Source organism: Buceros rhinoceros, unplaced genomic scaffold, assembly GCF_000710305.1.
Source record: "Buceros rhinoceros silvestris isolate BGI_N320 unplaced genomic scaffold, ASM71030v1 scaffold10366, whole genome shotgun sequence".
NCBI classification, from domain to species: Eukaryota; Metazoa; Chordata; class Aves; order Bucerotiformes; family Bucerotidae; genus Buceros; species Buceros rhinoceros.
The window spans coordinates 23,636-35,501 of record NW_010419330.1 but is presented as its reverse complement, the minus strand read 5'-3'; the positions used below and the strand labels follow the sequence as shown (position 1 = coordinate 35,501).

General features: G+C 43.0%; 1 protein-coding gene across 1 annotated transcript in view; it reads right to left on the bottom strand.

Annotated features, from left to right (window-relative positions):
* Nucleotides 1–509: 509 nt before the first annotated feature.
* The window catches only part of FHDC1 (FH2 domain containing 1), a 30,786-nt gene continuing 19,429 nt past the window's right edge, over nucleotides 510–11,866 (bottom strand). The window contains exons 7-12 of the mRNA XM_010138872.1: nucleotides 11,511–11,581; nucleotides 11,301–11,408; nucleotides 10,347–10,417; nucleotides 7,875–7,992; nucleotides 5,510–5,674; nucleotides 510–2,534 (exon numbers count right to left, since the gene is read on the bottom strand). Coding sequence (XP_010137174.1) covers nucleotides 510–2,534; nucleotides 5,510–5,674; nucleotides 7,875–7,992; nucleotides 10,347–10,417; nucleotides 11,301–11,408; nucleotides 11,511–11,581 — 2,558 coding nt within the window. The remainder of the gene's footprint in view (nucleotides 2,535–5,509; nucleotides 5,675–7,874; nucleotides 7,993–10,346; nucleotides 10,418–11,300; nucleotides 11,409–11,510; nucleotides 11,582–11,866) is intronic.

Here is an 11,866-nt window from a genome sequence, read left to right as displayed (position 1 = left end):
CATTGCCAGCAACGGACTTCGCAAAGGCAAAAAGAGTTGAGGAACTGAAAGCAATGGAAAGCACAATCACCCGAGTGCATTCTCAGTACTGTTCCACAGGATTCACTTTGACATCAAATAAGGAACCATCCAGCACAAACGCTTGAGTCTTGGGAAGAACCTTATGTACACAAAAACTGGCCTTTACCCATGTTTTCTATCACAAAGCATTACACCTTGTAGTTTAACTTCTTAAAACTTTTTGGCTTTTGGTGACCTTCCGTATCACGAATACGCACCGATTTGTTGTTACGCTCACATTCCATCACAGTAGCTTCAAATACATTCAAATTCATAAAAAAGGACTTAGACCAGAACACGACTATTTGCCCTTCCCCAGTGGTGTGCTGTACTTGAATGAGCACATGATGTTGCTTATCAGCAACGTGACTGTTTTAAGGATCTTCACAACACAGACATCCAGTGTTTGAACAAGTGTTCGCATTCCAAGATTCAAACGAACCTCTCCCTTATTTCAGTAACGGCTTCAGTATGTCACCAATTGTGGTCCGGTTTGCATCTTTCAGTTTGAGGGAGGCCTTTTCCACTGTCCCCTGCTCCTTTGGTGCAGGCTCTACTTTAGTGCCGGCAATTCCTCCTTGCAGGACACTTCTTCCAACCAGTCTGGCACTACTTGCTCTCTTTAAGGTACTCACACTGTTCTCCTTTGGACTCGGATCATCACACGTCACTGCTGGCTTTGCTTTAGGCAGCCTCTGAGACATGGACCTTGTGATGGTTGGAGGTTTGGATGAGCTGGACAGATCTACTTTTGCACGCTTTGAAGAAGAAGCCACTGTATTCCTCGCAAAGTTTGGGACAGTGGATGGTGGTTTAGGAACACTGACTGTGGCAACCTTGGTGTCATCTGTAGGGGTCTGAGGTTTTACACTGGAGCGACATATCTTTGTTTCGTCTGTCTTTGATTTAACATTACTCCTAACAGGTTTAGAGCTTGGCTTCTTGAGAGAGACTCTGTCCCTCTCAAAATGAGCACTGCTCGAGGTCGCAGTGCCCCTCTGTAACTTTGGCTCTTCTACCGACACGCTATGCCTGTAAGGACTTCTTGGCAGCGTGTCTGTTGTGCCTCGGACAGAACTGCGACGAGACAGACGACTTTCCACCGTACTAGTTTCGCGAACGGTCGGCTTGGCTTCCGGCTTTTTCACGGTGCTCAGTGCTCTGTTTGACCGAGAAATAGGCACCACTTTCCTCATACTTTCATTTTCAGAGGCATTCAAAGTTCTCACAGGTCTGGAAGGAGCTGTGTGGTTGGGGCGAGAGCCACTGCATTTTGAGGTGCTTGGAGATCTATCTTTTAGAGAGTTTCTCTTTGGTCCTGATGCGTCTTTATTTTTTACAGGCTTTTCTTTAGGAAGGGTGGTGTGCTTGCTGTTAGCAACATCCTTATCATTTGCAGAAGCAGAATTCAGGTTTGAGAAGAATGTTCCAGCCCTGTATTGAACATCACTCCCAGAAGAGCACACTTTGCCAGCCTCAATTCTTATTTCATTACCTGTTGACTTAAAATCATTTCCCTCTTCGGAGTCCAGCGTCAAAGAACAATCAGTTGTCGTATCTGACACATAGAACACCGGCCCATCTTCCCTACCTCCTGAGACGCTTGTATCCACAGACATGGGGCTGCTGCTGCTGCTGGGCTCTGAAGCTTCACTCTTGCATCCCACTGCCTTGACTTTATGGTTGTGGGCCTCTCTGGAACTTCTGCAAGCTGGAGGCAGGTCATCATCAGCAGTGCTAACGGAATGAAAGCTTAGATCGTCTAGAGTCTCCAAGTCTGCTCCACCTGCATCCTCTAAATATATTAAAGGTGTGTCCTCGGCAGGCTTTGGTCCTTGAATATCAAACTTACATAATCCTTTAACAAGCTCGCGCTCCTCAATGGCAAGGGCCAGAGCGTTTATATCTGTGGACTCCTCACAGGACACACTGGACGTGTGCACATTGTAGTCGGTGCTTCTCTGTGAGTAACGGGCACCAGGACCAGCTGGGTCACTGAAGTTACTGGGCTGAGCTGGAGGCACCTGCAGTAGGCCACCATTTTTCACTTTGGTTTCAGACTGCTGGTCTAAGTGCAAGGTATTTAAGTTGAGATCTCTTGTTTCTTTGGATTCAGTCCAAGCCATGCTTGGTCTTGCTTGTCGGGTGTTTGCACGGGGAAGGCTGTTAAACTTGTTTGGATCCTCGTCTTTTGAGATTTCCAGGAAACTCTGCAACTCCCTGTCTGCAGTAATCCCCAGAGAAAGTCGAGAGCGTCTTGAATTGGGGTTTCTGTACGAAGGGCTTTGAGGTCTCTGCTGCAAGAAGGGAAGAAACTCTTCAAGTCCTTTTTTGGCCAACATCTCCACGTCATTCTCACTGCTGCTCCGCCCAAAGCTCCCAAGCTCTCCAGCTGCCCAGGATCGACGTTTTTCCTCCAGCTCCTTCCGCCTCTGCAGACTGTTAAGTTCCTGGATCTCTCGTTCCCTATTTTCCTGATGAAGAAAAGCATAAACACATCTCAGGACAGTGTCTTACGCATGAGAACAAGCCACGCTCCTTTCCCTTTCCCTTTATTTCTTGCCGTCTAAGCTCCTACTGCTATCACCATCCTTCAACCCCCAATACATGCACACATAAAATCACCACGGCAACCACAGCCTGCAGCCATTAACCACAGGGAGAGCAGTTCCCTGTGTAACTAATGCTGGCAACACATCAGGCAACACATCAGGCTGGTCAGCCTAAGAAAAAAATACACGAGTCCCTGCAGGCACCAAGAACATGACCTATCAAACCCACATAGATGTCAAGCCTAGCCAAAGAGTTCCTGCTGTAAGATGAAGAGTTTCAAGTCTCCGCTAGGCTTAAAGTTGGCAGTTTATCAAGTGAGTAAAGTCTACCTGATCATCACATTCATATTTTAAGACAAATTTGCCTCACGAGCACACAGCCAAGGTGTTCCTTCCACCCTCCCTTACTCCAACTGCAGTTGTTCCTCGGAAAGTGCAGTTTCTATGGGGTGCTGCTTACCTCTGACTTGAACATTACCAACGTAAACGTTGTTAAAAGACATTACTTCATTGCAAATGAAAGCAAATAGGCAAGTTTACACAATGCCTCGTGGTCATTACTTAGACCTCAGACGACACCACTCAAGGACTATTGATCAATGTCCCATTCCAGTTTTGGATCTTGTATTCCCTGCTGGCTTCAAAAACTGGCAATGACAGCACAGAAGTTGCCCAGGGCAGGACAGAGCTTTTAGCAGCTAGGCTGAGGGGTTTTGGTTCAGGAAGCCATAAAAAGAGGTAGTTTGTGTTTGACAGACAACACAGTGACACCTTTTTACTAAAAGGGTTATCTGTGAATATCGACATTTTAACTGTCACCTCTGGGCTTCAGATTTCATCTATCTGAACCTTCAGTTGAGCTTACGGAGAACCTGGTTCTCTAGAGCCAGTACTGAAGTAGCAAAAGAAAGAAGAGGGAGGCTAGTCTTGACAGAGGATTAAAAAATTAAGTAATATTCCAGCAAGTTGTTAACTCTGTTCTGAGCAATGACACACTGTTTAAAAACCACATACCTGTATCTGTCTGAAGGACTGTCTAGTTTGATCTTTCCATTGTTGTGACAACAGAAAAGCTGCACAACTAGAAAAAATGGCCCGAAAGCTTTCACTAAACAAAAGCCTAACGCTGAGGCTCTTTTTGATGAATGGGTTTATCTCTTGAAGTGGATTTGAGACTACACTGGGCTGTGAAAGGTAAGATGCATTAGAGGCCTAAGAAGCCTGAACAGCTAAGAAAACAAAAGTCAAAATTTCAGGAAAAATGTCTGTGGCAGGGAGCTTTCTTTCACAGGTATGGAATTACGGAATGAGTTATTGCCAGAAGCTAAAGCTCAACTTTAAATATTTGATTGTAGAGAGAAATGGTTAAAAATAGTTGTAGATACAATTACTATCATGTTCCGTATTCACACAGAACATTTCAACCTCACCCAAAGCATCTCTCAGGAGATTTTATTCAAATGAAAAATCTATTTTAAGCACACATAGACATGTTGAAAAAATTGCAAAAAATCTTTAAACATTTGAAATATGTGCACGTGGCCATTGTGCTATGAGCCTGTTTTTTTAAGCTGCTGGCTGTGTTGGCCACACATAACATTCATTTGTCAGCACTGCAATCTTTATTCTGAATTGTCCTGTTCATTTTGTTGGGGCAGAGGTTAATCCCTGCAAAATACCTAGTCAGCAAATCTTCTCAATATCTGCAAATAAGTGACTAAGTTGTCATTTTTAGAGAGTGACTACTTCCTATGGAGAGAGGAAGGAAGGTCCCCATTGGACCTCGAAGTAATCGGCATCCAACGACCACTTGAAATGTGTGACTATGAACCAAATCCCCAATCCCAAACGGCTGCACGTGTACGCATGCTGTCACCTCTCACTAAAACGTCTCTGACCATTTGGTTTTATGTATTTGTATAATGTTCACGCATCGTGCATAGCTACACGCTCTCTTGAGCGGTCCAGGGGAGGTAAGATAGTACCTGGTACAACAGGCGCGTTAGCTGAACATCCTGCCTGCTTGCTACATACCAAGATTGCTCTCTCTTTTTCGAACTAAGGCTCTTACACAAAGTGCTGTCAGACGCAGGCTGCATAAGGCAGAAAAATAAAGAAATGTGTGGATCCATCTAATTCATGCTATTTATAAAGGCCTAAAAAAATATTTGCGACAATAGGCAGACTTGCTGAACCAAAACTGTCCAATGCTGACACTGGTCCTTCGTCTTGGGATAGTTCTTGAACTAGGTGGGACCAACTCAGGGCAATCTGCACATGAATGCTCACATGGCAGCGGCGTGTGGTGTGGGGGGAGCAAAGCAAAAAGCACTTGAAAGAACAAAGAGAAATACACAGTCCTTACTTTACTTGGCAAACCATGTCTAGTCCTGTAAAAGGAGGCAGCAGAGGGCCCGAGCTAGTGCTGATTCAGGCAGGTATGCCTATGGAACGGGGTGCCACATCTGAAGGCCTCTCCGGCGACCCAACATCACCGCTCCAAGGCCTGAACAGCGAGCTCTGGTCAGGAAATCCGTGCAACCTGTCTCACTGCTCAGCTTAGCAATCACCAACCTCCTCACCAAAAGAGGAGGAAGGAGCCCACTTACAAGCAGGCCAACGGACCACCCTGACGTATCATCTCAACGGTCTGGTCCACCTGCAGCAAAGTCCACCTGCAAAGCAGCAGGGCTGCACACAGGGCTGGGCAGAATGATTCTTTCCCACCTGGCTGCTGACAAGGAATGCCTACAAGAGGTCAGTTTGCTGTAGCCTTTCAAGCAAATATATCAAATACTACAAGTTATAAAATGTCCCTCAAGCAGAAGAAAATTAACCTAATTCATGTGAGCCAGTAACGACTTCAAACGTGTGAGAATCTCATCCAGTGCTCTGACCTTAACAGCCTTGTTGAATCTTATGCAGAAGTCTCTAAATATCTGGAAACATTCATCCAACTTCATAGTTTCTTTGTCTTCACAGAAAAAGTCAATGAGAGCGTTTCCCTCCTTTCGTAATTCTCTCTTCTGATGTTCAAGCTCCTTTAGGTGACTTACAGCAAACTGTAGCAGAAAATATATATGGCATGAACTAGACAGAAAAATCAAAGTCACAACAGGTCGTGCAGATATATTAGGAACTTATGAAATTCATGTTCCAACGTAGGAGCTGTTATAGAGCCCAGAAGATTAACGCTTTGGAGGAGAACTCCTACTAACAAAAGGAAACACGTCATTTCAGCAAAGTGAGTAAGAAAGGTCAGGGTAAATGGATCAATCGACATGTGAATTCTAGTAACTAGGATACAAACCAGGCAAAAGTTCAAAAGCCCTTGAACAAAACTTAGAGCTTTAATTTTTAGATGAGTAAAATGAAAGACTGTTCTCTGACTGACAGGCCACCTGGGAACCCCTTGAAAGCTCCACATGCCTCGTTTTCCCATTTTCTCTCCAACTTTCATCTAAGCATAAATGGACTAATTCCTTCTCTCCACTTCCCCCCCACCCCGAAAAACCTCCCATACATAAATTCATGGATATATATCACAGAATCAACTCCTTCCTAAGTTGACCCTAGACCACAAGAAAAAGATTTTTTCATGCCAGAAAGGTAAGGAACCACTGGAAATACACGTATTTTGAGACATCCAGAAAAGTCCCTATAGAGTGGCACTTTGAATCGTATAGACAGGGCTGGAGTAGATTAGTGGAAAAAGATTCAGAAGGAAGAGAATAAGGCTGTGGTTAGACTTTGAGCAGCAGAACTGCTCAAAACACTTCGAGCAGCAGCCCTTCTGTCTCCCCTATCTGTATCACCAGCCATTCACTTCCATCCTTGCACAATCCCAGATCTGACAACACAGGTGGGTCAAAGTAAACTGGGGAGAAAAGTTAATTTTCAGACAAATCCATTCTCTGACACTGTCTAACTCACGATCATCACCTAAATACTTTTGATACTGCAGCACGGGGGTGGAAATAGGCAGCTGGAGACCTGGTAACCAGTTAAGCTAATCCTGTTGTCAGAAAGTTACTTGGCAAATGATACTAGTAGGGTAGGAACAAATCTTACTTGTTAGTCATAAAAAAAAAAAAAAAAAGGCATGCAATAAGAAGCATACATAGAAAATTAGTTCCTCCCACATATTTCAGCAATTTATTCACGAGGATGAGATAATGAAAGCTGACTTTTAGATCAGCTTGGTTATCACCTGTAATTTAGAAACAAAAACCGGAAGTGTTTATGTAAGGTATGCATTTGTAAAATTATTTTTTTCCCAACATTTCTTTTGGAATGTGGCTTAAACAAGGTTGTAGCATTACATAAAACCAGCTATTAAATAAATAAATAAATAAATGCCCCAAACATGTTAGAACATAACATTAAAGAGACTGGGTTCAATGGATAACAGCCAACAATTTAGAGTGAACAAAGACAGGTATTTCAATCTTAACCCGTCCCTTTCATCAACTTCTCATCTCCTGAAAAACTGCAGGGACTATTTGCAACTACATTTGCAAGTTGAAAATCAGGGCAGGTTAAGTTCCAGATCAACACCTGCTTTCTTACTTTTATAATTATCTGTAGTGTGAAACAGAAAAATCGTTTAATTGAAGTATAATACGTTTTTCTCCAGGCATCACCATGTACTCAGAAAATACCAAGAACTCTACTTCAGTGTTAACTGCTACACACATTCACATCTATAACGTCACTGCAGTACTAAAAAATGAGAACCCTTGTGGAAGTAAGGGTATAGCTCAGAACAATACGCTCTGTGCTAAGGGTAAATTCGTACAGAGAACAGGCCCTTGACGTTCCAGCTTCGAGCACTGTCTCTGCAGTCACCCAGCAATCGGGATTCGTATGCATAGCACAGCCTCAGCTAAAACTGACATTCTCCAGGATAACAAAGCATGCAGATACTATATTTTGGGCAGCTGGAAGTACAAAACCAGTGACCAATCCAAATTTTCTTATATTTTAACTACTGATCTTCATCGGTCATTTCACAGGCATTAAACAAGCTTGCCTAACAGGCATTGGGCAATGTACACTCCATATCCCTCCCTGTGAAAACACAGTCCTTCCAACACTCTTACTAGACAAACAGCATGTAGCTCGAACACCTCTGTACGACTGATAGGGCAGACGTTAAAACAACATTTCTGTTTATTAACGCGACCACACCAATTACATTCAGCGGAGGAATGCTCCCGTATTCCTGTGACAGTAACATATTAACGCGGATATCCTACAAACCTGGAGAAAGCTTTCCATCTGATGAAAGAGTTTTGGGTCTCGCCGAATGCTGTCTTTAACAGATCTTGCCTTGAAAGACAGCGAGTGGAGCTCTGCTTCTATATTATCAATGGATAACCTAAAAATAGCATATACAGAGAACATTTATCGAGGGGGAAGGAGTTGCCAACAGGTTAGCCACAATATGCTTCAAAAATGGGTATTTAACATGAGGTGCAACCTGGCTATCAAACAAGACATGCCTGTTCAGGAAATCTTTCCAGAGTAGACATTGAAAGTTAGAGAGATAAGCACACTTCTTCTTATTTGCAACCTGAAAACATTCCCATGGGGTGTGGTTTCACAATTAACTCCAGTCAGTCCTACCCAACCTTACCATGAGAAAGGGTAATGCCACCCTGCCTCTGACCAGGTGTTCCTTTTCTCTCCCTGGTGCCTGTGCTAGCCCTCATGTTCTAGGTGGCCTGCCGTATCTGTGTACTGAAAATTAACCTAAGAAAAGGAAAAAACCAATTTGCTTCCAGGTGGATCATTTGCTAGGTCCAGCTAATAACACGACTGTTCAGGTGCAGCAGCTGGCACAAAAAGGGGGTCACAAGGCATTGTGAACCAAGACTACCCAGTTTGGCAGTGGCATTTGGCATCATGAAATTGCATGTTACATTCTTCTAAGCAGTCGCAGCAATGCAGCCTACATCATCTCAACCCAATGGCGATAGCAATTCATCCTTCCGCCACATGCCAGCAACAGAGCTGCTCCTGTGGAGAGGTAACTCAGAAATTGAAGAGCATGGGAAAAAGCTGTGACGCAATCTAAGCGTCATCCTGGCAGACTCACGTTCCCTTCAACAGGAGCTCCCATCCAAATTTCTCAAATCGCTTTGAAGGTAAATGCTTCTAAATCTAAGGCATTTCCTTCACAAGAGAACTAAGCTTTGCCTAGGAACTGAAACACTACCTATTCCAAAATGATAAAAATTAACTACTGTAAACGTGTTCCTAACTAAGGTAATTCCACAAGCAGCATGACTTTGAAACAGCAAAGCTGAAGAATCTGTGGCAGGCTGACTGAAGTCCACATGTCAGTGGATGGCGACAGCACGTGTAAATCTGTCAGTAAGCACACAAAAGAATATAATGTGTGCTGTTTTTTCTCTGCTTACTTCATCTTCAAAGGTCAGTTCCCTGTTCTGGAAAGATCATGGGTGTTTTTGCAGATAAGAAAAGCAGTAGAACATTCAGGCTATATTTTTCTGACTGTAAAGGAAGAAGAGGATGGCCTAGAAGGCGGCAAGACAATAAAAAACTCAAGAACATAATGGTAGTTGTTTTAACATACTCTAACTGGAAGGATTCATGAACAACTTGTACATAACAGTTGTCTCTAATAGAGATCTTCCTCATGCCCAGTGGTGAGACACATATTTAATTTTGTTCTATTTTCCAGTACAGAGTGCATTCCCTGAACAGATTTCAGCATGAGTTGCAACAGAAGATTTCCAGCATTGACAAATGTGATCAAAGAACAAAGTTGTTGGAAAAAATACCACCAGAATTGTGATTCTGCCTGTTTCCCTGCTGTTCACCAAGGCACTTGGATGATGAGGGAAGGAAGCCACATTCCCCAGCAGGCCATGTGGCAGACTGCCAAAAAGGTGTGTGGGTTGGATGGCAGAGAGCCACACAGGTGGTCCCTCAAAAATTTTTTTATTAACTCCATGGCCACTCCTTTCCTCAGAAGATTTCAGAGCCCTCTGCAGACATTAGTTAACCCTGCATTAGATCTAAGAGATTGGATCCATTTTACAACTGGGAAAAGAATGTAAATATAGATTTCCCAAAGCTCAAGAGTAAAAGGAAGCAGCAAAACTGGGAACAGAACTCCAGCACTGTTAGCCTCCAGTTTTGGGTTTTAGATCACCCTGTCTCACAAAAGCAAGTACAGTTACCGAGGTACGAATCAGGTTTGGTTTAAAATTATGCAGTTGGAGACTGTAAGATTGAAACAATGCAGAACCCCAAAACCTTCAGATTTTCCACCCAAGACAGAAATGGAGAAGCAAATGAAATATCAAAAAGCATCTAAGAGAAGCCAGGGCTGGTAACTGTACCTGGAACCAGATTTGGAAAAGTACTGTAAGCCTGCTCACAGACAGAAGAAAATTGGCTTAGAGAAAAACAGCAACATTGTTTTAGTTCAGTCCCTTAAAAGCAACATACACGCATGTGTATTTGACAGAGAGAACTACCAAAAACCTACGGAGATCATGTCATAAAAAACCTCATAGCTGAGGGCACATTGCAGGCATACTTCTGCTACCAAATGTAAATGAAGCCCTCAAAGCTATAGCGAACATTTGTAAAGATCTCAGGTTTTGTGCCAAGACTTCTCTGAATATACCTCACTGCTTCACAAATAGAAAATTCCAAGTCACGGTCTAACCACAAGCTCTCAGTTTTCTTTTGACTTACCTGGCGGCATCGTGAACATCCCTGATTTTTTCTGAAAAGTTGAGAAGAGCAGCATCTTTCTTTTGGGCTTCCTGAAACAAACAGAACAAACCCAAAACACACACAATCCATTAACATTCCACCGCCAGGCCAGAGTCCCTAAGTCCAGCAGTTCTAAAGCCTCTGGGAGGGCACTTAAGGGTTTCTCTCCCGCTCTGTTTTTCTTCCCGTTCTATCCTTACACAATTGAGTGGAGGACATCCCTTAACGAAAGGCAGGGATCAGAACTGGAAACTTTAAACAACAGCTTCCATTTTGCAGTGTACAATAACAGCTGCTTCTGCCAGTGAACACAAGCCACACGTATTAATAGGTAATGTCAGGGAAAGAACAACTTACTGATGCCCATTGTTCAAGCAGATACGATGTTTCCTGCACAAACATCAATTAATACCCTCTTGTTAGCTGACTGGAAATCTGTTAAGCCAGTTTGAACACCGATAACCAAAGTCACATATAGAAGCATTTAAATTCTCTCCCTTCTAAAGTCAAGAAGTTTGAAAGGAGGAAAAAGTATCTTGAAAAATGTCAGCAGCAGCTTTAACTATACATGTCAGTCACTGAGGGAGAAAAAAAAAACCTCTCCAAAAAAACCACTGCTCAAAAGATTCAACAGGAAGATTGAAAGAATATTTATCAAAATAAGCCACTTCCACATTGTAAGAATTCAGGACAATAAACGAAAAGCTGTATCGAGGAAGTTAGATGAAGGCAAGCTTTTACACAATGTAAAAAACTTAGGTTTTCCACGGGTTTCTGGATGGGGCAACCAGACGTAGGTAAACTGGTGAATTTTGTGGCAGGAGAAGAAAGGTGAAGATTAGGATCAAAGCCGTAAAAAAGCTTCTGTTGTCTATCACCTATGGCTCTACATTTGTAACAGTTGCTTATACCAGCAAAACAGTTTTTCTATACCAGAGCAACAAAATGCAGCAGACTCATCCCAGGCTTGTTCGCTTTGGTGTCTGCCAGCTTGAGCAGTGACGACAGTTTAAATCCAACAGCATTGCCAGCATAACCTCCCTAAAAAGAAATGAACAAACAGCTGAGGCGTGACATCAATGGGCTGCAATACTAACAAGGAAGTTGGGTCAATCAGCCATCTCCAGTTTGGATGTCACTTACCGCATTCATAATATTGCCAGCCTGAAGGACCAAGTGCAGTATGGAATGCAGCTCCTCACAAGTCATTAACTCTGTAAGGAACAAGAAAATTGCTGTCTAACAATTGTTTGTTTAGAAATACACACAGTCAGTTACCAAACTCCTCTTCATCTCAAGCTTTTAAAGGTGGAATTTTTTTTTCATTTTACAGGAAACTACAACAAACTGAAAAGGTCGTGGGAAAAAATGGTACTATATAATTTAAATTCCGAAGCCCAGCTGACAAAACTGAAGTATACGTTCTGACTTTAGCTTAGCAAGTGTAGTATTTCCAAGGCAACCCCCAGCAGCTAACAAAACATTTGGGGCCTAATCCT